This window comes from Oncorhynchus tshawytscha, linkage group LG14 (assembly GCF_018296145.1).
Source record: "Oncorhynchus tshawytscha isolate Ot180627B linkage group LG14, Otsh_v2.0, whole genome shotgun sequence".
Lineage (NCBI taxonomy): Eukaryota > Metazoa > Chordata > Actinopteri > Salmoniformes > Salmonidae > Oncorhynchus > Oncorhynchus tshawytscha.
In genome coordinates, this window is record NC_056442.1 from 7,056,733 (window position 1) to 7,084,643 (window position 27,911).

Below are 27,911 nucleotides of genomic sequence, written 5' to 3' on the forward strand. Positions count from 1 at the left end.
ACTGACCTCAGAAAAAAAAAATGTGGCTGAAATTCCTAAGATGCCTGCAAAGTAGTGAATGAAACATTGTGTATGCGTTGTGTGTACGTTCTGTGTGCAAACGCGCACGTACATGACCTTGAGCGTGATGAGAGTTTCAGGAACCGCCAAGGCTGTCCTTGCAGAGAAAATAGATAAATTATCAATTCTGCTTATGTTTACCAAAGCAGGATAAATATTTACTTAGGAAGACCCTACTGTAGATTAACTAAGACAAATCCAACATCTTCATTTGAGTTTTTTATCGTCCAAGTTATCTACTGGACAAGAGATGTTGTTTGGTCAAGGGGATTTCCTTGTGCTGTTTCTGGAGGCCCATCATTATATAGCCTACCGTTGGTGACTTAATTTGAGGTAATAAGGACAATGTGCCCCTTTTGGTCCCTTGCCATGGCATACCCATGGTGTGTGGGTGTGTTTGTGTCCGTGCATGAGGTGCGTGTGTGCATGTGTTTGAAGAGTGGGCGGGGCTCTAGAAACGTGTGAATATAATCAAAAACATCCCCTTGATGTAGCTAGAGATGAGAAACAGGATATAGGAGATCAATGACATCGTTATTTTTCTTCCACTGGCTCCCCTGTCTCCTATTTCAAGATTTATGTGAAACTTCAATAAACCTCACTAGGGTGGTGTACAACTTGACAGCTAATGAGAAAAATAGCTGCTAATGTCCCCTTTTAAAATCTTTCATGCAACACAGCCTGTGCGTGTGCCTGTGCGTGTGCCTGTGCGTGTGCCTGTGCGTGTGCGTGTGTGTGTGTGTGCGTATGTATGTATGCATGTTAGACATTATGTACTTGCTGCATGCTACTACAATCCTTCTCACATTTCTACCTGGTTTCTACCTGGTTTAGTTTAGTGCTGTTCCCCTTGACTCTGCATGCACTCCACTACAGCTAGTTACTGCTTCCATGATTATGGACCAACTTCCTGGATTGGTTCCCTTGCACTGGAGAAAGGTGTGTCTGCTGTTGCTCACTATACACTATAGGGTGTTAGGGAGGAATCATGTGTTTCAATCAGACTGACAGTCATCTCATCATTAACCTTTGAACCCCCCACGAAAACAAACAAACAAAAACAAACAAACAAACAAACAAACAAACACACACACACACACACACACACACACACACACACACACACACACACACACACACACACACACACACACACACACACACACACACACACACACACACACACACACACACACACACACACACACACACACACACACACACACATCCGGAGTATTCTGCGGATGATCCCTCCTTCTGGCAGAATACCCCGGATCATTTGGACACCGTGATGTCATTGTATACAGTTTGTCTAAGGGCTCCCATCTCAAATCTAGAAAGTCAAATCTTTTCTTCCTCATGTGTGCGTGACTTACAGCTGGAATCCTTAATGGTGAAACAGCCACGTCCGTTTGCGATATTACAACAGCAAGGTACTCCTAGTTCTTGTGCTGTAAACAGCAAACACAGTTTTTTCTCCCTCTCTGACATCATTGCACACCTGATAGAAGAATGCACCGCAACAAAAAATATGTATGTACTGCAAAAAAATATGTATGTACTGCAAAAAAATATGTACTATGATGTGCGACGCTCCTCAGCGGCGCTGCTTCACCCTACTGTGGATTCCAGCCACTTGACTCAGGGATGGCCTCTGGCGTTGTAGTCCGTTGTATGTATACATTTGAGGAGACCAATAATATACGGTACAATACATGTCTTTCAACACATCTGTCATCCGTACGGCCCACACAAGTCCAATTTTTGATGTCTTAGTCAATGAATGAATTCTGATTTCAGACTTGACATGCGAATGAGAACGTTATCAACCTCTTAGCTCAAGGGCTCTGGCAAGAGATGATTCATCGATAAGGAGCCACACATAAGGCAGTTTTATATGTCCCTATTCGTCATCATTACACTAATAACCATCCCCAGAGGCAGCAGACAGAACCAGGCTGAAACATATTCGACCTAGACAGAGATCAACATGAACACATACCATTGAGCAATGTTTGGGCCAACCATGTAAGACTCCTGGGTTCCACTGCTTTAGTTAAAGCTACAGTTTGGGATCTGGGAATCTGTTCAACCAAAACAAGTGAATGGTTGGTTCGCTATTCTGCTATACAACAAATCCCAGATCGGAGCTTTAAGGGATAAGAAATAGCACATGGGCCCAAACAACAGATTCAGGCGGATTGATGCCTAATACTTATTCCTAATTGCAGGAAGAGTGTTATAAGGGAACACAATAGCATTTTGTGGCACATAGTTTGTGTTATAAATCACAGAAACTTTGACAGAGTATCCTGTAAGACTGAATGATTGGATCACCAGTTAGCGCTAAGTACTCATGCTCACACAAGGACACAGTAGCATTCGAGGTGAGCAATGCTACAGTGAGTTGACACAGTATTTGCCTTGACAGACAAAACACACACCACACATTCATGTGCACAAACAGGCACAGGGGCACTCATACAATGGAAAAAGGGCCCCGTTCTATCCATTGGAAATGCTCATATTGAACGTTCCAGTTCCACTCAGCTATTCCTTCACATATTCCCAAACCAGCATGGTAATTCTGCTCATTTTATTATCCCAACGGTTAGTGGTTGAGAGTCTCCACACTGTGTCGATCCGACGGCCAAGAGATATACTGGTAATAGTTTGAGTGTTAAGCAATCACATGAGACTTTGTCCACTGCTATATGTTAACTAAGGTACATAAGCACTTCACTTCAGAAAGCATTCATACTCCTTGACGTATTCCACATTGTGTTACAGCCTGAATTCAAAATAGATTACATATATATTTTCTCACACAACACCCCATAATGACAAAGTGAAAACATGTTTTTAGAAAATGTTGCACATTTTGTGAAAATGAAATACAGAAATATCTTATTTACATCAGTATTTACACCCCCGAGTCAATACATGTTAGAATCACCTTTGGCAGTGATTGCAGCTGTGAGTCTTTCTGGGTATGTCTCCAAGAGCTTTGCACACCTGGATTGTGATTCTTCAAGCTCTGTCAAGTTGGTTGTTGATCATTGCTAGACAGCCGTTGTCAAGTCTTGCCATAGATTTTCAAGCCAATTCAAGTCAACACTGTAACTATGCCACAGGAACATTCAATATCGTCTTGGTAAGCAACTCCAGTGTATATTTGGCCTTGTGTTTTAAGTTATTGTCCTGCTGAAAGATGAATTCATCTCCCAGTGTCTGGTGGAAAGCAGACTGAACCAGGTTTTCCTCTAGGATTAGCTCTATTACTTTTCTTTTTATCCCAAAAAACTCCTTAGTCCTTGCCGATGACAAGCATACCCATAACATGATGCAGCCACCATCATGCTTGAACATATAAAAAGTGGTACACCAAACATAACGATTTGCATTCTGGACATAACGTTAAATTCTTGGCCACATCTTTTGCCGTTTTACTTTAGTGCCTCATACAGGATGCATGTTTTGGAATATTTCTATTCTGTACAGGCTTCCTTCTTTTCACTCTGTCATTTAGGTTAGTATTGTGGAGTAACTACAATGTTGATGATCCGTCCTCAGTTTTCTCCTATCACAGCCACTAAACTCTGTAACTGTTTTAAAGTCACCATTGGCCTCATGGTGAAATCCCTGAGCGGTTTCCTTCCTTTCTGGCAACTGAGTTAGGAAGGACGCCTGTATCTTTGTATTGACTGGGTTTATTGATACATCATCCAAAGTGAAGTTAATAACTTCACCATGTTCAAAGGGCTATTCAATGTCTGCTTTTTTTACCCATCTACCAATAGGTGCAATTCTTTGTGAGGCATTGGAAAACCTCCCTGGTCTTTGTGTTTGAATCAATCAGGAGTTGGCACCAGGGCTGGTAATTAACCAGAGCTCTCTCTCTCTCTATCCTTCTCAGGCCCTACTGTGACAATATAATTAATACTGTGCCTCCACAGTCTCACTGCAAACCCAACACCAGACACACAGTCTCACTGCAAACCCAACACCAGACACACAGCCTCACAGAGACAAATCTGAAAGTGAAGTGAGCTGCATTGTCTCAGAGAAAGAAGAAGTGAGAAATGGCTCAGATATCTCTGTGGTTTGAGGCATGAACACACACACACAGGCACACACTTGTTTTTAGCGTGTCGGGCACAGTTTCCTGCTCAGTGGAAATGTCATCACTGTCACTCACTGCAGTTATAAAGAGAGATTGTTTATGTTTACACCTCCCACCTCTTAACGAGGAGTGGAGGAACAACGCAGGCAGGCAACGCAGGCAGGCAACGCAGGCAGGCAACGCAGGCAGGCAACGCAGGCAGGCAACGCAGGCAGGCAACGCAGGCAGGCAGCGTAGGCAGGCAGATGTTGCTAAATGTGACTTTTACACTTGAATGCAGAACATGAGACTTGATCACATACACATGTTTACATGCAGAGGCACAGACATACTGTACAGAAGGACAGACAGACATGCGGGGGGGATCAAGATCTTTGAGTCAACATCAACGTCAACATCTTTGAGTCGATAACTACTGTCAGCAGCACCAGCATGCCACTTCATCAAATCACCATGAGTCGATCTGCCATGGGTGGACTGATGCTGTGCTTAGCTTTGCTGTCCAAGCAGTGCCCATCGATTTCCCCTCTACTTCGGCTAACGCATTACAGTACAGACATGGAATGGAGAACAGTCAACACCACTAGCCATCATTGATCTCCAGCCTACTGGGGCTAGTCTAATAGAGTAGGGTGTAGTCTACAGGAGTGCAGCACATAGTTTGGCAGCAATCTCTTTACTATAGCCAACTATATAGTACCACACCCAGCATGTAGAGACAAGGGCAGACCCAATTCTCCCCGACTTGTTCTGCAGAGACAAGCATTAACACACCTTTGTTTCTTGGGGCAGAGCAGAGAAAACAGAACATATCTCTTATCTATGAGACCAGAGCCAAGTCCAGATACAACTGATTGCAGAGATGAAGATGTCAGTCATGGCTCCTGCTTAAGTCCAGGACATGGTTTTAAAAATGACATTTGATGAGGAAGACACAGACAATCAATGACATGGTGACAGATACTAGATTGATAAGCGGTTGTATCACATAGCAAAGGAACGAGGGTAATAAATGCTGACAACAGTGAAGCCTCAATTTCCCAACTGCATTGTAAGGGGTTGTATAGCCTTGCCTCCCTTTTTTTGCATGAATTCACATGATGAAAATACCTATCACCTGGCAAGACAAGGATTCCTGACAGATCCCTGCAGTTCACATGTCTTCAAAGGGTGTATGAAGTCACTTCCTGTGATCGCAAACCAACATGACCTTCGACCCCATGATGGCATCCTACATACTGAAGCTCTTATCAAGGCTAATACCTTACAGCTCAATCACAATCTATATGAAAGAGACATGTTAAACATTAAACTGTGATTTTGTAATACAGGTAACAGTCGCTCTAGACAAGTAGGCGTAGGTCTTGCGGAGTGCAGAACAGTTCACACTGTATCTTGGCAGATGGATATATGAGCTACTGTCAGGTCGTTGGACGAATGCAGTGTACTTCCACTTCAGAGTCATTACTGATACATACTACTGGGCATACGACTGTTTGCTCAGACATACTGTCTGGGTGAGGCGATAAGAAGATAAAGGCCTCAGACAAATCAAATCAAAGTTAATTGGTCGCGTACACAGATTTGCCCAGGTGCAGCGAAATGCTTGTGTTTCTAGCTCCAACAGTGCAGTAATACTTAGCAATAAGTAATACTTAATACTTAATAATAATGATAATATAATGTGATAATGATAATGATGATAATAATGATAATAACACATAAAAAAACGATACACACATAACCCCAAAAAATAAAAAAATAAATAGTTATATAGGACAAGCCATGACTAGAATACAGTATATAAATACGGTGCCTTCAGAAAGTATTCACACCCCTTGACTTTTCCCACATTTTTTTGTTGTTACAGCCTGAATTTAAAATATACTAAATTGTGATTGTTTGCCACTGGCCTACTCACAATACCCCATAATGTCAACGTGGAATTATGCATTTCAAAATGTTGACAAATCCCTTAAAAATTAAAATATGAAATGTCTTGAGTCAATTAAGCCCTTTTGTTATGGCAAAGCCTAAATACATCCAGGTTTTAAAATGTGCTTAACAAGTCACATAATAAGTTGCATGGACTTACAATAAATTGTGTTTAACTTGATTTTTTGAAATGACTACCTCATCTCTGTACCCCACATATACAATTATCTGTTATGTCCCTCTGTCGAGCAGTGAATTTCAAACACAATTTCAACCACAAAGACCAGATTCAACCTAGCAAAAAAGGGCACCTATTGGTAGATGGGTAAAAAAAAAGAAAGAAAGCAGACATTGAATATCCCTTTGAACATGGTGAAGTTATTATCAATTACACCCAGTCACTACAAAGAGAGAGGCGTCCTTCCTAACTCAGTTTCTGGAGAGGAGGGAAACTGCCCAGGGATTTCACCATGAAGCCAGAGGTCACTTGAAAACAGTTACAGAGTTTAATGGCTGTGATAGGAGATAATTGAGAATGGATCAACAACATTGTAGTTACTCCACAATACTAACCTAATTGACAGAGTGAAGAGAAGGAAACCTGTATAGAATAGAAATATTCCAAAACATGCATCCTGTTTGCTACAAGGCATTAAAGTAAAACTGTAAAAAATGTGGCAAAGAAATTAACTCTATGTCCTGAATACAAAGCACTATGTTTGGGGCAAATCCAACAAAAAACAGTACCACTCTTCATATTTTTAAGCATGGTGGTGGCTGCATCATGTTATGGGTATGCTTTTCATCGGCAAGGACAAAGGATGTTTTTTTTATGATAAAAGGAAACTGAATAGAGCTAAGCACAGGCAAAATTCTAGCGGGAAACCTGGTTCAGCCTGCTTTCCAACAGACACTGGGAGACAAATTCACCTTTCAGCAGGTTAATAACCTAAAACACAAGACTGGAGTTGCTTACCAGGGCGACATTGAATGTTCCTGAGCTGCCTAGTTACAGTAACAATATGTAAACAATATTAAAGTTACCAGTGTTCAATGACTCTATGTACATAGGGCAGAACTATCTCAGGTGCAGGCCAGAGCACCGGGTGGTAGCTGGTTAGAACAGTGACTAAGGTTCAGGGCCATGTACTGGGCGAAGGCCGACTGGGGGTGACTTTTAACAATCTGATGGCCCGGAGATAGAAGCTGTTACTCAGTCTCTCGGTCCCAACTTTTATGCACCTGTAGTGTCTCAGCCCCTTAGATGATAGCGGGGTGTACCGGCCGTGGCTAGGGTGGCTGAGCTCTTTCATGATCTTTTTGGCCTTGCTGTGACACAGGGTGCTGTAGATGTTCGAGAAGGTAGGCAGTGTGCCCCCGGTGATGCGTTGGGATGAACGCACCACCCTCCGGAGAGCCCTACAGTTGCGGACAGTACAATTGCCGTACCAGGCGGTGATACAGCCCGACAGGATGCTCTCAATGGTGCATCTGTAGAAGTTTGTGAGAGTCTTAGGGGCCAAGCCAGATTTCTTCAGCCTCATGTCTGTGTGGTTGTCAGTGATGTGCACGCAGAGGAACTTGAAGCTTTTGACCCTCTCCACTGGGATCTCACCTTATCCCTGTAGGCTGTCTGATCGGTGTTGGTAATCAGGCCTACCACTGTTGTGTCGTGAGAAAACTTGATGACTGAGTTTGAGACGTGCCTTGCTACGCAGTCATGGGGTGAACAGGATGTACAGGATGGGGCTGAGCACTCACCCCTGTGGGAGAGTTGCTGCCTACCATCCTGTCAGGAGTTCCAGGACTCAGTTGCACAGGTAGGGGTTCAGACTCAGGGACCTAAACTAAGTGATGAGCTTGGAGGGCACTATGGTGTTGAAGGCTTATCTGTAGTCAATGAACCGCATTCTTACTTAGGTATTCCTCTTGTCCAGGTGGGATAGGGCAGTTTGCAGGGCAATGGCGATTGGTTTGTCCGTGGATCTGTTGGGGCGATGTGCAAATTGTAGTGGGTCTAGGGTGTCGGGTAAGGTGGAGGTAATATGATCATTAACTAGCCTTTCATAGCACTTGATGACAAAAGTGAGTGCTCCGGGGCGACAGTAATTTAGTTTAGTTGCCTTTACTTTCTTGGGTACAGGAACAACACAGTGGGGACAACAGACTGGGATATGGAAAGATTGAATATGTCCGTAAACACTCCAGCCAGCTGGTCTGCACGTGCTCTGAGGACGTAGCTTGGGATGCCGTCTCGGCCGTCAGCCTTGCATAGGGTTAACACGCTTAAATGACTTACGTCGGCCACAGAGAACAGGAGCACACAGTCCTGGTGAGCATCGAGAGCCCTCTTCGGCGGCTCGGTGTTGTTTTCATCGAAGCGGAAGCAGGTGTTTAACTCGTCCGGGAGCAAGGCACCGGTGTGGCTGGCTTTCCCTTTATAGTCCGTGATTGTCTGGAGTCTCTGCCACACACGTCTTGTGTTGTCTTTGGGGAGAAAGAAATCAAGCATCCATGAACAATCATTGTACGATTAAAAACAGATTGTTTGTTATTTTTCATTATCTCAATGGAGCATGTCAATGCTAGTAAACACAAATCAGCCAAATATGTCACAATGATATGACATAGTTGAACACATTTTATTGCACACCATCTACAATCATATTCTGTAGCGTACATACCATCTACAGTCCCCAATAAGTTGCTATGCCTGCCTATGGCACAACAACACTGCTCTTGAGAGAGAGAGAGCAGCGGGTGCTGTTCGCTTGTGCTGCCGAGCATCGACACCCACTCTTACACCCATCTTCATTTATCTATTTAGTGCCCGCTGTCCCGGACATTAAAGAGCACCAACCTTGTGCAACCGCCTGTGAAGAGCTAACCGGCCTTCCATTGGCCTCTGCAGGGTATGTCTGCAGCCGGGGAAGGAATGATTGTACAGGGACCATTAATGAATCAATCTATCAATCCATCAGTGAATGTGGCCATCGCTCTATCTGTGCCCAGTTTCAAACAATAGATGACTTCTGTGGAACTGGACCCAAGGAGGAGGTCACAGATTTCAAAATCCACAGTGGAGAGAGGGATGAATTTAAGAGATGGAATGAGCTCGTTCTAGATGGGCGCCCCTAAATGTTTGTCTGTGTATTTCTTTCTAACAGAACTCTTTAAATTAACAATATGGGATATTTTCTGCTGTTCAATGATCATTTCAATGAAAGATATAGGACTAGCCAACCCATTGACTGCAGTTGGAATGAAACATAAGTCCAGATTGTGGCTTTAAAATGGGCAGAAATAACAATAAAGGTTTTCTATTTAGACTGCAATCCCATGGAAAGTGCTTGGTAGGACACTGTGATCATCCACAACAAGCATCAGAGTAACAAACCAAGAAATTACTCAGCAGCAGTCCCATGCAGTTGTTACCATGGGTTATGGGGTAGGTCATCCCGGCCCCGTCCTCAGTCACCCTGGTGACACATCTGGCCCGATGCACAGCCCTGTCCCCTTTCCGCCCCCACCTCATTATGCACGGCCCAAATGCACATAGGCACATCACATATCCACATACTGAGACATAAGATGTGAGTCACCACACTATTGGATTGCTAATATTACTTCGAGATTATAATACAGTACATTCATCTTGGTAAATAATGTCCTTCAATAGGGTTGGTCAGTTGGTGACTACGAACAAGAGAGAGAGACAGAGAGAGACAGAGAGACACACAGAGAGAGAGAGAGAGAGAGAGAGAGACAGAGAGAGAGAGAGTTAGTTAGTTATGGGGTTAATCCAGGGAGGTCACGGTGCCCATGCATGTGAGCAGCGTGAGGCGTGTGAATGAGGCTGTGGCCCTGGCCTACTCTCTCTCTCTCGGACTGTCTCAAGAGTCGTCAGCCTTGTCCAGCCCGGGCAGCAGATTAATGCCTTATTAAGAGTAACTGATTTAACATCAATCTACTTACACTGACGTGTGATTAACCTACTGTTAGGTCTTGGACATATTTTGTGGACACTGCAGGCCGGAATGAGGACTGGATTGAAATCCTTATACAGTACTCAGTGTTCTTTCTCTTGTCACTAGCATATGGCCGATGGACAGAGATGTCAACAGAGTGGACTGCAGTATTCATCTCAAGATTTCATTATTTTCAGTCATCGTAATTGATTGCAGTCGCAACATACAATATGAACAGTGTCATCATTAAAGGCCCAATCCGCAACTTGTCTTTTTTATATTGATAAGGAAGTGGAACAGGCCTGGGTTGTGTATGGATGGAGGTGAGTATGTTTGTCATCGGTCTGTCCATCTCCAGGAAGTGGAGTGTCTGATGTCATGATAATACCATTAGGCTTTGCAGGGGAACACTAATTCAAGCTGAAGGGAGTTGGGCTGAATAAATCCCCAACTTAGAGAGGCAACACCCTATTGACCCCACCGAGGACAAAGAACTGCTAACTCATACAAAATCTAATTGAGAGGTGAATCTTACTCACGTTTATTATGAGCTTATTATATTTCTTTGAACGTTTAAAAATAGTCTTCTGTCAAGAGTTTACATCTACACTGTGCCACAGATATTTGTACATCCGTACACACTTGTTCTGTTGTCTTTCATGAATAACAGTAGATATGAACGCAGCCACTCCTTTTTCCCACTCAACTAAGTGTCTACAATGACTGAGCTGATACTGAATGTGTGTAATAATCAATGCCGAGTCTGAGATGTCTTATTCCCCAATAAACAGGTCATAAAAGGCCTTAATCATCATGGATCTTTCTAGAAATGGAGTACTGCATTCTTAATTGAAATGTCCTGGATATGCCTTTAAAAAGGGTACATTTACTCAAAACTCTCTTTCAAAAAAGATGTGTATTAGTTCACTGTTGATAGTCCCAAATATGTTGCATGTCAGCAGTCAAGTTTTCCAGATATAGGATTTTAGAGAAGCAAAGTGTCACCTGCCACATCATCACATTGATTCATTTTGAAAACTTGACTGCTGACATGATAAAAATGTTGGGACTGTATCAACAGTGGACTAATGAGTAAAATACCCAAAGATATTGGGGCAGCAGGTAACCTAGTGGTTAAAGCATTGGCCAGTAACCGAAAGGTTGTTGGATCGAATCCCCGAGCTGTCAAAAGTAAAAATGTGTTGTTCTGCCCCCTGAACAGGGCTGTTAACCTGCTCCCTAGTAGGCCGTCATTGTAATTAACAATTTGTTGTTAACTGACTTGCCTAGTTCTATTTGTAAAATACATCAATCAAAATATTGTGGTTTTTGAGTGGATTTTCCCAGTGCAAACAGCCTCATAGCCTTGCAGGTTCAAGGGTCATCGCCCATGGGTTGTGTAGAGCACGAAATGTGGGTTAGTCGGCAGACCAGAGATTTGGCCTTAGTTGACACATACAGAACGTGGGTGGTCCACTAAGTTTTAAAAAAATGCATGGATAAAGAAAGCATGTCGCAATTCACTTCATAGAAACAAATTGTTTTTTTATTACAACATTTCACTGTTTCCATTCTTGGTAATGGTATGTGGTAGATTAACATGACTGCTGGGAATTTAGAAAACTCCAAATAATTTGATCGACTGCAGAACACATGGAATTAATTTCCAGTAATGATCTTTTTTCCTTACAATATTAAACAATTCAGAGACAGGGTGCAACACAAAAAGCTTTCCCAAATCACATCGATAAAAAAGGTCACCGTACAATAAACGTTTTAAAAACATCGACGTAAATAAAGTCCACACGAGTATCTCCCAAGACTAGATGGATTATGTTTTTTCATCCTTGGTTCGATAAAAAAATATCTGACAGAAAACTTGTATTAACCGATGGGTATGTTAATCATATTACCAGTGTAAAAACAAAAAAAAGATTTTGCATTTTTCCGAAACTAAAATATAAAAAGCCGGAGACCGTTGGGGCGTGTGTTACCAGGTCGACAAGAGGCCACACAGGAAATAGGATGTCGAACGAGAGACGCAACTTCCTAGATCCAAGGCCACGCCCACATCCTGTAGCCCTCTCTACCCCGTGTTGATGTTTGGACACCACACCCGACAACTTTGGTACCGTTCACCGTACCGCCCCTGGTTGGTTGGTAGTACTTCCTCATTCCTGGCCTGGCTAGGCGAGGGCCTGCTCCTCTATTGGTGGAGGTGGTAGGAGGGGCGGGGTCAGCTCCTGGACATGGATGGTCATCCATCGCAGTGCAGCTTTGTGTTGTTGGTCGGTTTTTTCTTGACAAGTTATACAGCTAAAAAGAAGTGAGTGAAAAGAAGGCAATGCAGGAGGAGGGGGTGTACAGTGCATGACGGAGGGATGGTCTTCACGACGCCTGCTTCTCCTGTTCAATGGCTGGGAACAGTGAGAGAGTGAGACAGAGAGATAAAAAAACAGTGATGAGAATCTCACTGGCAACACCCTTGAGGCATAAATGGTCTTTCACTTACCCTAGGCCTGTCATGTCTACTGTAGCGTAGCTTAGACACACAATGTTAATATTGAAAAGGTAGGATTATATTCTATAGGAGTACCCGTAGGCCTACAGTAGCCTTCTGATGATGCATCCCACTGGGCAGACATTGGTTCAACAATTTCATCGAAATAACGTGGATTTTATTTTTAATATAGTATTCATGTGTCATATCATAATGTCAGACGATTGCATAAATGTCTGCATCCTTACTTTCTTTAGTCGGCAGCGGATTCTTCTCCTGCGTTTCGGTCTTTTTCAGTTTGGTCTTGTCGAAGCTGGCGACCTCCTCGAGATTTGGCTTGTCAGACATGATTGCGAAGAATCTGTCAAAACGAGAAGCATTGTTTTAATTAAACATATGCGCAGACAGTACTGCAGCCACAATATCTTTTCCTCAAGTGCGCAACTAGGGACGTGACCAAAACGTGCAAGTAGTGCGCCTGCAATTCTTTTGTTCGCCTCAAGCAGAGCCTGGTGCAATTTGCCTCACATCCCGTTACCCAATTTAGGGACCATGTCACACACAGGGGCACAAAACCGCACCCCACAATGAATGGCGCCTAATATTCCCCAAAATGAACATTTACATAACAATACGCGTTCCCATGTTGAGAACGCCGAAAAGAGAAAAAGCGGTTGGCCACACATAACCAACTATGCGTTCAAATCAATGGTTAAAGTATCAAGATACTGCATACTATATGCATTTAAAAAATATTTGTCTACAATGCGGATCAGACGTCAATTCCACATGTTTGGTCTAAGACTCGCCTCTCCCTTGGGCAGCGCAATCTGGAGAACCACCGCCCAGACCCGCTTTACCTTCGAAGATGGGCTCCCAAATTGTACCGCGACTCCCTCAAATAGGCCCATTCATGACTATACGTGTCATAACATACGATCTAAAAGGCACATTTCAAATGTTATTACGCATGACTTAGACAATTGAGTGTAGCCTATCGCCACCACAAACAATCTGAACAAAGGATATAGACTGATATGGCTAGTGTTACACAACGAACCTCAAATAGAACACATATCCAGTCGTTTCTATTTTACTAGTTAGATGTTTCTTTCAAAAAAAGAGGTTGCACCCATCCAAACATATTTCTAGTCGCACCTTTTGTCCTTGGCATGGTACAGGTTAGAATGTTCTCGCAAGGATAAATTCAGGTTAGTTACACTATTCTGGCAGCATTTCAGCAGATATCAGGCATCCTACTTTTATATGACCAATACCATAAAGTTAATATGAATATCAGTGCTTACCAAAGTTGGGACTGATTGACTAATTGTACTTCTCCAGGCTTCGCGTTGCAGCAGTGTGTCCCGCCTTTGCGCAAGCATAGGAGATATACTGAGCAATATGCAAATGAGTTTGACGTCATCACACAGCTTCCATCCAGGAGCGATTTGGAAATTAAATATATGCTATATTAAAATTAGAATACAACATGTGAACCTCATTTTTCAACGCGGGAATTTGAACAAATTATGGAGACGTGATACGTGTCCAAAATTTCACAGATGTGTTTTTAATCACTTTATTCACCGAGTTTCAGGCACCACAGAGAAGTATGCACAAGACGCCACCTGTCGGAAAATTGAGGTATCACATACTGTATTTATCACCATTATCATGTGACTTTCTTACACCCTTTGATTTCTAAAAGAGAGAAAAAAAACATGTCCCTTCTATTAACTCTGTTCGATCCAGTAGTTTCTATATGAACAAACGCATATGATTATTCCCACTGGCAAATTGTATCTATTGTTAATTATTGCAACTATCTAATAGCACTTGTGTCTTATTTTCACCTGATGATCCTTTGTGAAGTATGTTGTTATGGTTACGTGATAGTTTGGCCTGGTTCAGATTAAATACCTAATAAGCACGTGGACGCCAGCTATGGATCTTTTCATCAGCCACGATCCATCACTAAGGAATAAAAAATGACCGTCAGGGTAGTAGGCATATATATATTATATACACACACACATACTATATATATATATATGTCTGTAGCCATCAGCCACACCAACAAGCATCCCCGTGTTGGCAGTTGTCTCAGTCTGAGCCTAAACAAGGATATTCGTTCTGGTTGGTCCTTGGATGGGAGTCCAGGGCAAAGAGTCTCAGACTAGGAGTGCTGATCTAGTACCAGTTTAGCCTTTTAGATCACAATTAATAAGATTACATGGTCAGGGAGGACCTGATCCTAGATGGTGCTTGGGCGGTAGTGTTGCACGCCCAGTTTGGTGAACTTGCCTTCCTAAAGACCTGCAATTGACAAACATTAATTCAACCAAGGTCCTTGCTCTCACATGGCACTGCAATAAGATTATGGTGCAATGAGTAGCAACACATGCTCCTCAAATGGTCACCTAATTACTCACATCTTCCAATGGGATCACACAACCCCCCCCCCATAGGGAAAATAACAGTGTACTGTCTAACAATTCATCTGAGGATCCTCAGTAACCAAAGGTCAAAGAAGAGACAGTCAGCATTACGTAATGTCATTGTCAAAGTTTTTATTGTCAATGAAAACCCTGGTGGTGTAAAAAAAAAAAAAAAAAAAACATGTGGCTGCCTGTCCACCAGCAGTTTTCAACCCATCCGCTAATTCATTCTGAAGACTGCCTTTGGCGCACACTCACCGTACAACAGGAGAAAATGAACGCAGAGGAGTTACTCATACATTAGAACTTTTTTCTCAACTAATACTTGGGAAAAAAACAAAAAAAACATTCAAGACACGAGGAAAGTATAATTTTTATACTTCATGACCTTATGGGTGTGGGTTCTTCGACCAATCACCCTTTGAGAAGATGGATAAACTTGATATATAGGAGGTACTGTCCCCAGTTGTTCCAAGTTATCGGATCGGATTTCAGCAATCGGATTAAATTGACATAAATACAACGGGTGTATCATTGACTTGAATTTGGATACCCGTTCTATTAATTTCATCCTATCCGATTGCCGAAATCTGAAAATATAACTTTTGAAAAACTGGGCAGCAGGAGATTAGTAGTGGTGTTGGAGTTTTAGTAAATGAGCAACTTCAAGATGGTAAATCAGAAATACGAAAGTGAGCATGAGGCCCTGCAATGACACCAGTCCGTCACAAGAGGGAGTGCACCACCAGGGGCATACTAAATGAAGGAAACTAAAATGGCAAATCAGATTTGGCCTTGTTACGTGGCACTAATGAAATAATGTTTTAACTAGAATGCCAGAAATTGTGGAAATGCTTACAACGGTCTCCCTCATATCTCAAATTGAATTCCATGATACAATATTGGGACGTTAAGAAGACAATGCTAGATGCTTAAACATTATGTAGGAATCTATTTGTTGGTTGAACAAATACAGCCTCTACTCCAGATTTTTTTGAGAAAAAAAGTCCCACACTAACCAAAATGTTGCTGGTTAAAGAAATCAAAAACAAATCAGCTGTTGATAACTAAACAACCCTTGGTGGCATTGATTAGCACACACCGTAGCAAAAAATCCCACAACAGAAAATGAAGACAGGCATTTCTTATTGTACAGATAGTCCCTCCCCATTTGCTACCGTTTTTAGTCTAGTGAATAAGACCCTGGTATTTGGTAATCGGCGTGTATTGATGAAACAAAGGTGCCTCTAAAACCAACAGCGTTGCAGATTCTCCACGGAGCAGGTTAGAACAGTCAGATGAATCAAGAAGTGACATCACACAATGGAATGCTTTCATTTATAGTGAAATGGAAGGAAAATGAGGTAAAACAAACAGGAACATCGTTAGGCAATGGACCTTCGGTTAAAACGACAGCCAGATCCCTTGGGTGGCAAGGCTGGCAAAGCATGATATTGAAACAAACACAGTAAGGAAATGTTAACATGGTAATACGCATAAATAGAAACTTGCTGGTCTCAGAGGAGGTGATACTCTTTCTTGGGTCTCCACACAGAACAACGGAGCTGGGAAAGTGGGCGTGGCCTTCGGGAATCGGTCACGTGGAATTGGCCCCAACCGTCAGGGTTTAAGGACTTCCGGGAGGGCGGGGGTCATTGAAGGTGCGAGCTGATTGGACCATGAGGAGAGGAAATGGCTGCTGTGGCCTCTGCTCGTGGCCATCCTTTACAAGGGAACGTGGCTGAAGAGGTAGGACACCGACTCGCCGTTGTGGGTTCTCCTGATCGCCTCGGCCAGGATCATGGCTATATCTATGATCTGGTGGAGACCATAGAAATACAACATAATAGATACATCTCTATAGCAGACCGCCATCAACCAGTGCCTCAGGTCAGGCAACCTATAGGGCAGCCAATCAATCCTGGTTAGAATGGTTAGCTCTAACAGCAGCAAGCTACAGTTTCGAGACATGGGAGAGGCAAAATGCTGCATGTATCAACAAAGGGATTCCTCAAACCTCATTGGCTAAAAGGTACCAGGACGTGTGAGTAAACAGGAAGTGCCCATCTGGACAGTGGGTACCTGTATCTTTGGGCACGACTTCATCTTCTCCTCCTGGGGGATGGTGTTGGTGACCACCACGGCCTCGAAGGGAGCATCGTTGATGCGCGTGATGGCCGGACCGGAAAATATGCCGTGCGTGAGGATAGCATAGACCTTGATCGCACCGGCATCAATCAATCTAGAGAGATATGAGTGGTGTAATATAAAAAAACTATGTGATAATAGTAATATGGAAACTGCATTTGAAAGTCAGATAAAATAATGCATATGAGCAAAGTAGAACAATGAAATATGCACAAGCATCAAATAGAAGAGTGAAATGTTGAAGAGTTTCAGAGAGACAATGAAACGGGAGCCATGGTTGAGACTGGAACAAACGATAATGACTTCCAGGTTTTTTCCCCTTTTCAAACAGTAAAATAAAAATAGCAGAAAACTTGCTTTAAAAACAGCTACGTTTTGTAACTGCAGCAAACAGCAGGGCTTCTACATTTGGGCAAGCCCCCATTCTGATGCAGAAAAAAACCCTGAGTGGATTTTGAGTCTCCACATCACCCCTCACCCTCTACATAATCTATCTCATTAGGTTTGATACAGTGGTTCAATACCAATACGGTGATTTGAGATCAACGGATGCTCAACAGATGAGACTACATAGCAACCATCTATAAATACTGACTTGTATTGACACCACAAGCCAAACACAAATAAACTAGATCAAGGCCACGGTAGAATAACTTTGGGGCTATTAGGAGCTGTGTGAGTGTATACACACACACATACACACACGTGTGGTCGCTCACTTCTCAGCAGCTTTGCAGATGGTACCGCAGGTGTCGGCCATGTCATCGACCAAGATGGCCACGCGGTCCTTCACGTCTCCGACCAGGACCATGCGGTCCACCTCGTTGGCCTTCTTCCTCTCCTTGTGGATGAGGGCAAACTCCACATTCAGACGGTCAGCGATGGAGGTCACTCTGGATACAGGAATTTAAAACAAAGAAATATGAGATATGCATGTCAGCGCTCAGCTGAAATAGCATCTCATTCGCATGACCTCCAGAAGTTGAGCATAACTCATCTCGAAGATGGACAAGTACAAACAAACCCCAATGAAAGGTTAAACAAGGGAGAGATGAACAGGTCCAAACATTTCTGACTTTCCCCATAGGTGTTCCACATTGTTGAAGACCTCAGGACCAGCCGTACCTGGTTCATGTGACCCTGCCACATGGAATTGGTTATTACCGTTTGGCTCCTCCAGCGTCAGGGGACACAATGCAGCTGTTCTTCCACTCTGGAATGTTCTCCCGGATCCACTGGAGGACCGCGGGCTCTGCATACAGGTTGTCCACGGCGATGTCGAAGAATCCCTACAGAGAGAGAGAGATGAGAAAAAGTTTAAAACATTTCCCCTTTAACATAATAATATACAGCCTCTCCGATTAGCCCAATATTGAGCAAAAACATAGCGACAACTTCAAACTTCACTGCAATAACTTTGAATGAAACTAAAATTGAGCAACTACTACTAGTCGTTTCAATTCAATATAACTTCATTTAAATTGACAGGGGAAACTGCACCCCGCAATTGCATTGCTGTGACGTGTTGGACGCTGCCTACCTGGATCTGCGAGGCGTGGAGGTCCATTGTGATGATGTGGTCGGCGCCGGCTACAGACAGCATGTTGGCCACCAGCTTGGCTGAGATGGGAGCACGACTCTGGGACAGAGGGAGTTACAGGCTCTTTCAAATGAAGCACACAATTGAATTATTCAGCATGGCAACAATTGTAGTACTACAGTAAAATGCCTTGGACTTGAATAACTAGTGAAGTCTAAATCCTCTGCTCCTCCACAAGGAACACAATCCTTGTTGGCTACAGGTTGTCGCGTGTTCAACACAGACATCTTAGTCTTCTGCAGTTAATGCACACACAGCCCTCTGTAGCCAAATAGCAGCACAAGGTGACCGTAGAGATTCTGGTTTCAGGGGACAAATCAGGGGACAACTCACAGGTTACTTTATTTACACACACACACACAAGTTCAACTGGAAAGATGCTTGTTTCAACTTGTTTCAATTTTGTACTAGGTCACATTCCAAGGTGGATTTAACATGCCTCAGGGAAAGGACAACAGTGATAGGCCAACATGTGGTATTAAACATCCATCATTTGGTATAATCAAACATACACCGTCTAAATCCTTCTTGTATTGAACTTTGATTTACAAACGTAAGTAGACCCTCTGTCAGAAATCTGTTATGTCCTGTTCTAGAACTTGTAGTTCAGAGTGTTTGTATAGGCTACAGATGTATTTCCCAACTTGTCCTCCAGTAACCCCTACAGCACACATTTTTGTTGTAGGCCCAGACATGCACACCTGATGCAACTAATCATCAAGCCCTCAATGAGTTGGATCAGGGTTTCTAGATGGGATGCCCCTGATGTCAGAAGTGACTTTTCAAAGCAGGTTAGGAACATTGAAGTAAGGTTAGGAAAAGGGTTAGCTAAACTGCCAAAAAAGTTATGTCACTGACATTAGCAGGATCCCTGCTAGACATGACCTTGAATCAGTTAAGTCAGCCCGGGGATACAGGAAAAATGTGTGCTGTTGGGGGTACACTGGAGTACTGGAGCAGGGAGACACTGGGCAACAGTATGCCACTGCGAGAGGGACCTTCATGTTAGAAAACATAACAGGGCTCCCGAGTGGCGCAGCGGTCTAAGGCACTGCATCTCAGTGCAGTGCCTTACCGGTACCTGGTTCGAATCCAGGCTGTATCACATCCGGCCTGTGATTGGGAGTCCCATAGGGCGGCGCACAATTGGCCCAGCGTCGTCCGGGTTTGGCCGGAGTAGGCCGTCATTGTAAATATGAATTTGTTCTAGACTGATTTGCCTAGTTAAATAAAGGTTAAATATGCTCCAAAACGTTAAGAAATCTCATGCTTAGGGTCTCACGATAGTAACTGGTGCTTGATACACTGTCTTTGGGTTGATGGAGAGAGAAAGAAGGAGAAACGGTGGAATGTTGGATAGGCCTCAGAACAACTGGCTTGCTACATGAGGAAACTGTTGTTACTTTATTAACTGGAACAGTGTGTGACAATCATTTACCAGATAAGCGGTGGTCTGTGAACCCTTTCTCCCCTCTTGGAATGCCTGACGTCAACTTTCAGTTAAGTAACATTAGCACGAACTGTTAACGAGAATCAGGCCTAATTGTTGTCGGGTGATGAACCATGCTCTGATTCAAACAGGACAGTATATTTGGTAGATGCTGTATTTCTCATATGCTTTTTGTGTAGTAACACAGAAGTTATTGGATGACATTCACATCTGAAGAATCTCAAAGTAGCTACTCTTTGCCTTGATGACAGCTTTGTACACTCTTAGCCGTCTCAACCAGCTTCACCCGGAATGCTTTTCCAACAGTCTTGGAGCTCCCACATATGCTGAGCACTTTGTTGGCTGCTTTTCCCTCACTCTGCGGCCCAACTTATCCTAAACCATCTCAACTGGGTTGAGGTCGGGTGATTGTGGAGGCCAGGACATCTGATGCAGCACTCCATTACTCTCCTTGGTCAAATAGCCCTTACACAGCCTGGAGGTGTGTTGGGTCACTGTCCTGTTGAAAAACAAATTATAGTCCCTCTAAGCGTAAACAAGATGGGATGGCATATTGGTGCAGAATGCTGTGGTAGCCATGCTGGTTAAGTGTGCACCCCCACACCACCTCCATGCTTCGCGGTGGGAACAATACATGCAGAGATCATCCGTTCACCTACTCTGGGTCTCACAAAAACACAGTGGTAGGAACCAAAAATCTAAAAATAGGGCAGATTTCCACGGTTCTAATATCCATTGCTTGTGTTTCTTGGCCCAAGCAAGTCTCTTCTTAGTAGTGGTTTCTTTGCAGCAATTAGACCAAGAAGGCCTGATTCACACAGTCTCCTCTGAACAGTTGATGTTGAGATGTGTCTGTTACTTGAACTGTGAGATGTGTCTGTTACTTGCATTTATTCAGTCCTCATGAGAGCCAGTTTCATCATAGTGCTTGATGGTTTTTGCAACTGCACTTGAAGAAACTTTAGAAGTTGGACATTTTCCGGATTGACTGACCTTCATGTCTTAAAGTAACGACGGACTGCCGTTTCTCTTTGCTTATTTTGAGCTGTTCTTGCCATAATATGGACTTGGTCTTTTACCAAATAGAGCCATCGCCTGTATACCACCCCTACCTTGTCACAACACAACGTAGGAAGGAAATCAATTCCACCATTTAACGTTTATCAAGGCACACCTGTTAATTGAAATTAATGGCAGGTGACTAACTCATGAAGCTGGTTGAGAGAATGCCAAGAGTGTGCAAACCTGTCAAAGGTGGCTACCTTAAACAAATCAAAATATATTTGAGATTCTTCAACACTTTGTTGGTTACTACATGATTCCATATGTTATTTCATAGTTTTGATGTCTTCACTATTATTCTACAATACAGAAAATAGTACAAATAAAAACCCTTGAATGAGTAGGCGTGTCCAAACTTTTCACTGGTACTGTAAATATGTTACGTTTTTCACTACATACTGAACACCACACAGTGAATCATAGTCGTGACTTATTTGTGCCTAGGAGCAGCCCGGAAGGTAAGCTTACCTTGTCTTTTTTATCCTGCCGGGCGTAGGGGAAGCAGGGGATGACGGCGGTGACGCGGGACGACGAGGCGATCTTGCACGCGTTGATCATGATCAGCAGCTCCATCAGGTTGTCGTTGATCTCGCCGCAGCCGCTCTGCACAATGTAGACGTCCTCGCCGCGCACGCTCTCCCCAATCTCCACGCTGACCAAGAGAAGCGGCATTATTATTTAGTGGCATCTTAAGGAAAGGATGAGGATCATAATTCTTACCACCACCACGGAACCTCACACTCACCTCCACACTGAGGTAGAGAAGATCATTCCTCCCTCCTCCTATTGCTCCTAAACCCTGACAGAGAAGGCTGATCATAATCTTCTCACCAAGGACCTTTATCAACTAGGCCATCTCCCCTCCCCCTACAAGGTATGCTTAGAAAAAAGGGCAACTGCTACTCACTCATGAAAGATACTGCACCAAGAATCACTTTCCAACAACACAGTATCATAACTGCACACCAAAAGCGGAGGACTGATGGAGGTCTGGTACAGTAAATTGGAGCGACCGGAACGAGCTTAACGTTGACTAACTAGACTCACATGAGAACTCTCATTTGAAAGTGTGTGTGGAAAAGCAGACTTCCGGGAATCAGTGTACACACACACACCTCCACAAGTTGCAGGCATCAAAACAAGTAAAAAAAGAAACGTCTGAAACATTCCAGACAGGACAACCCCCTTTCCTTACCTCCGCTGGAGTCATGTGCTCACATCTGACCAAGAGAGGCAATTAACGCAACAGTCGGTCTACCTATCTGAACCACCCAGAAGAGGAGGCACGAGGGAATCTGTGTTCTAAGGGGAGAGCGTAAGCAAGACGTGAGGAGACACACGAGACCCACCGCTACTGTACAGACCAGGACAGTCAGAGTATTAAAAAAAAGTGATCGACCGAGAGTGTTCTTTCAACCAATCGATTGGTTTTTAAAACGTATTTTTCCCATATATAAGCACACCCTAAGTTAATAAAATCAACAGTATGCACTGAGCTTGTCTGATGCTTTAAGCGCACTGTTTGATGAAATAATAAGATAACCAGTTAAAAAACCTGTTCCTGACCTCCCCCCAAACATAAAAGGTTATTAGTTAAGAACTAGAGGTCGACCGATTACGATTTTTCAATGCCGATACAGATGATTGGAGAACCAAAAAAGCCGATTACGTCGGCCAATTTTTTATTTATTCATTTGTAATAATGACAATTACAACAATACTGAATGAACACTTATATGTAATACATCAATAAAATCAATTTAGCCTCAAGTAAATAATGAAATGTGAAAATAAGGAGCGTGGGTTAACTGCCTTGCAGTAAGCCAAGGTAAATTGCTACCTAGCATTAAACTTATAAAAAACAATCATAATCACTAGTTAACTACACATGGTTGATGATATTACTAGATATTATCTAGCTTGTCCTGCGTTGCATATAATCTGAGTATACAAGCATCTAAGTATCTGACTGAGCGGTGGTAGGCAGAAGCAGGCGCATAAACATTCATTCAAACAGCACTTTTGTGCATTTTGCCAGCAGCTCTTTGTGTGTCAATCATTGCGCTGTTTATGACTTCAAGCCTATCAACTCCAGAGAGGAGGCTGGTGTAACCGAAGTGAAATGGCTAGCTAGTTAGCGTGCGCTAATAGCTTTTCAAACATCACTCGCTCTGAGCCTTCTAGTAGTTGTTCCCCTTGCTCTGCATGGGTAACGCTGCTTTGATGGTGGCTGTTGTCGTTGCTATACTGTTACACTGGCAATACTAAAGTGCCTATAAAGAACATCCAATAGTCAAAGGTATATGAAATACAAACGGTAGAGAGAGAAATAGTCCTGTAATTCCTATAATAAACTACAACCTAAAACTTCTTAAGTGTGACTATTAAAGACTCATGTTAAAAAGGAACCACCAGCTTTCATATGTTCTCATGTTCTGAGCAAGGAACTTAAACGTTAGCTATTCTTTACACGGCACATATTGCACTTTTACTTTCTTCTCCAACACTGTGTTCTTGCATTATTTAAACCAAATTGAACATGTTGTTTCATTATTTATTTGAGACTAAATAGATTTTTATGCATGTATTATATTACGTTAAAATAAAAAAGTGATCATTCAGTATTGTTATAATGGTCATTATTACAAATATATATAAAATGGTTATTGGCTTTTTTTGGTCTCCAATAAATCGGTTTCGCTATTGAAAAATCATAATCGGTCAACCTCTAATATGAAGTGCGACTGGCTCACCCATGGATGTGCGGAGAAAATGCCCTTATTTTTTTAAATATTTTTTGTTAGCTCCCCACGCGGGGGGTTGTGCTCTCTGATTAGCTCAGTCAAATTGAGGGCCACTGACGAGCCTTGCGATTCTACAAGTAGAATGAGTAGGTTCGTAGTTACAGGTTCTGTTTTTGTTCTTGCAAGAGAAGGAACGGCCTCCCACTGTGTTAAGTACCTATAGGCAGTGAGATTCTCGGTGTGTTTTATACTTTTTTATTTATTTAACTAGGCAAGTCCGTCAAGAACAAATTCTTATTTACAATGGCAGCCTCCTGCGGGGGCTGGGATGAAAAATAAATAACACGACAAGAGACACCACAACATAGAGAGACCTATGACAACACAGCATTGTAGCAACACAACATGGTAGCAACACAAAACATGGTACAAACATTGGGCACAGACAACAGCACCAAGGGCAAGGTAGAGACGACAATACATCACACGAAGCAGTCACAACTGTCAGTAAGAGTGCCCATGATTGAGTCTTTGAATGAAGAGATAAACTGGACAGTTTGAGTGTTTGTTGCAGCTTGTTCCAGTCGCTAGCTGCAGCGAGCTGAAAAGACAAGCGACGCAGGGATGTGCACTTGGTGGACCTTTAACAGAATAGGATTGGCAGAACAGGTGTTGTATGTGGAGGATGAGGGCTGCAGTAGATATCTCAGATAGGGGGTGTGAGGCCTAAGAGGGGGAGTGAGGCCTAAGAGGATTTGACAAATAAGCATCAACCAATGGGTCATGCGACGAGTATACAGATATGACCAGTTTACAGAAGAGTATAGAGTGCAGTGATGTGTCCTCTAAGGAGAATTGGTGGCAAATCGGATGGTCGAATGGTAAAGAATATCAAGCCGCTCGAGAGCACCCTTACCTGCCCATCTATAAAATCACATCTCCGTAATCTAGCACAGGTAGGACAGTTATCTGAACCAGGGTTTGTTTGGCAGCTGGGGGAAAGAGGGGTGATTACAATACAGGAAACCATGTCCAGATTTAACCTAAGATATGTGCTGAGTGAAGGACAATGTACCATCTAGCCTTACTCCCAAGTACTTGTATGAGGGGACTACCTCAAGCGCTAAACCCTCAGAGGCAGTAATCACACTGGTTGGGAGAGGGGCATTCTTCCAACCAAACCACATGACCTTTGTTTTGGAGGTGTTCAGAACAAGGTAAGATGCAGAGAAAGCTTTGGTGTAGAGCATTTAACACAAAATCTAGGGAGGGGCCAGCTGAGTATAAAACTATCCCCGGCAATGATCTTAATAGTTATTAACACTATGTCCTTGCAAGGAGGACATCCCACAATAAGATCTTATTTAATAGGTGTCCCACTATCAAATCAAATTTTATTTGTCACATACACATGGTTAGCAGATGTTAATGCGAGTGTAGCGAAATGCTTGTGCTTCTAGTTCCGACAATGCAGTAATAACCAACAAGTAATCTAGCTAACAATTCCAAAACTACTACCTTATAGACACAAGTGTAAGGGGATAAAGAATATGTACATAAAGATATGAATGAGTGATGGTACAGAGCGGCATAGGCAAGATACAGTAGATGGTATCGAGTACAGTATATACATATGAGATGAGCATGTAAACAAAGTGGCATAGTTAAAGTGGCTAGTGATACATGTATTACATAAAGATGCAGTAGATGATATAGAGTACAGTATATACATATGAGATGAATAATGTAGGGTATGTAAACATTATATTAGGTAGCATTGTTTAAAGTGGCTAGTGATATATTTTACATCATTTCCCATCAATTCCCATTATTAAAGTGGCTGGAGTTGAGTCAGTGTGTTGGCAGCAGCCACTCAATGTTAGTGGTGGCTGTTTAACAGGCCAATCTTTCTCCAAAAGTATCCACAAAATGCTAAAGCAGATTATTGTATTAATATAGCTGACAAAAACCCACTATTGCACATAGGGGACAATGTAGCTAGGCTAAATCAATAGACCTTAGCTCACCTTGGTTCATGGGGCAGTGCAGTGAACTCACTCTCACCCATTGCATCATATTGCAAGTATTGTAACGTCTACATGCACCAGCGCAGGTTTATGTAGTTACCATCTCTACTGAACAATTAGGTCAGTTTGCTTACTGGCTGGAAATGAACCTAGATTAAGTAAGGGGCGGCAGGGTTGCCTAGTGGTTAGAGCGTTTGGACTAGTAACCGAAAGTTTGCAAGTTCATATCCCCGAGCTGACAAGGTACAAATCTGTCGTTCTGCCCCTGAACAGGCAGTTAACCCACTGTTCCTATGCCGTCATTGAAAATAAGAATTTGTTCTTAACTGACTTGCCTGGTTAAATCAAAGGTAAAATAAATAAAAAAATTAAAAAGCGCGTGACATCATTTAGGCTACAAGGGAACTGAAGGTGGCAGCAGGGCAAACAATTATAGGAATAAATCAGGTAAGGAAAATGTATAAATGAAAAACATTTTATTTTTGAATCATTTTAACAGAGCAATTTACCAGGTACAATTAGGATGAAGTGCATGACATAATGTAGGCAGGGAAGGAACACGGGGTGGCAGCAGGGCAAACAATTATGGGAACAATTCGGATTAAAAAACAGATTAAAATAATAATAATAATCATCATTTTAGCAGAGGCTCTCTGAAGGTACAATTAGGGCACATCGACCGATTTTTCACTTAGTCGGTTAGGGGATTCAAACAGCCGGCTATTTGGTCGCTGGCCCAACCCTCTTACCCACTAGGTTACCTGCACAGATATCACTCATTTTCATTACATTTTGTAACTGCAACGTTTCAAGACGTTTGCATACTGAACGTGGTCTTGTTCTCTGTTGCTGCGGTAGTTGGTTCTGTTTACACGAACTGTTGGCTATTATCAAGTCACGTGAGTCTTTTCGCAAACTAACTAGCATGTATCTTTCAAAGTTACGACTCAACAATGAACACCAGCATGCGCGACCATGTGATTACATAACTAGATAACTAACTAGCCAATTTAGGCATTGATGTAATAACGTCAGCAAGCTAGTGTTATTCAGTGACGTTCGCATAGCTGGCAAACTTACTACTCTTGCGCACATGTGCATGCATGACCCAGGCTGCAGTAAGTTAACGTCCAGCGCCTGCGAGCTTGCTAGGCTAGCTCAGCTAACGCAGCTGGTAAATTAGCTAATCATGCACCTATCTAAAGACAGACGAGAAATGAGTAAAAAAAATAAACCTACCATGTTTCTTGGTTGGAGAATTTCTTCGTTATCACTTTCCCCAATTCCAGTCCGAGGCGATCAGCCACTTTTTGTGACAGGTCTTGGTGGGAGCTCCCGCTGAAAAGCACGATGTTCGGCATGTCCTAAATATTTCTGTGCAATTTGGTTATGCGAGTAGGAGATTTTGGATGCAACAATTATCCCTCAAGGGGCAAGTTAGCTAACAAGTTAACTTATTATCGTTGTAGCCCACGCATAGCAGATCAGCACGAGAGGAGACCTAAAACTGAAAAGGAAGTGAGAATCGTGTTCGCATGGTAGAACGGAAATGCCACTTCCTGATTCTTCTTCTTATTATTTGGGATTGTTTTGGCGGCTCGCATCCAATTTAAGGTGCATGCACTGCCACCTATTGTACCGGAGTATGAGGCTATTCACGGCGTACCTACATAAAATTGATTTGTGATACAGTATTATACAGTCGGGGAAAAGGAAAAATATCCTACCAACTATTAGCCCTTAATAAAATGATAAAGAAACACCACCCTATTCCACTATTTACCCTATCTAATCCTACTCAACACCCCCTGCAACCTTGCAAACCCAAGTATTTCTCTGCGGCTGCCATCCCC

At 42.8% G+C, this 27,911-nt stretch overlaps 1 protein-coding gene across 1 annotated transcript; it reads right to left on the reverse strand.

The window, feature by feature from the left end:
- Positions 1-11,610: 11,610 nt before the first annotated feature.
- LOC112266464 (ribose-phosphate pyrophosphokinase 2) lies at positions 11,611-27,592 on the reverse strand. Its single transcript, XM_024443950.2, has 9 exons — positions 27,298-27,592; positions 21,756-21,939; positions 18,716-18,814; positions 18,340-18,464; positions 17,895-18,068; positions 17,110-17,269; positions 13,894-16,845; positions 12,835-12,947; positions 11,611-12,503 (listed from the first exon to the last, which is right to left on the reverse strand). Exons 1-7 carry the CDS (start codon positions 27,417-27,419, stop codon positions 16,753-16,755), a joined length of 957 nt encoding a protein of 318 aa, XP_024299718.1. The 5' UTR covers positions 27,420-27,592; the 3' UTR covers positions 11,611-12,503; positions 12,835-12,947; positions 13,894-16,752.
- Positions 27,593-27,911: the final 319 nt, after the last annotated feature.

Excerpts from the sequence above, each read along its gene's own strand:
- LOC112266464 (XM_024443950.2), bottom strand. The coding sequence starts at position 27,419 with ATGCCGAACATCGTGCTTTTCAGCGGGAGCTCCCACCAAGACCTGTCA. Across the intron at positions 21,940-27,297 it reads TTCTCCAACCAAGAAACATG|CGTGGAGATTGGGGAGAGCG; the intron begins GTAGGTTTATTT and ends TCTCTTGGTCAG. Across the intron at positions 18,069-18,339 it reads GACGCTGGAGGAGCCAAACG|AGTGACCTCCATCGCTGACC; the intron begins GTAATAACCAAT and ends TCCTGTATCCAG.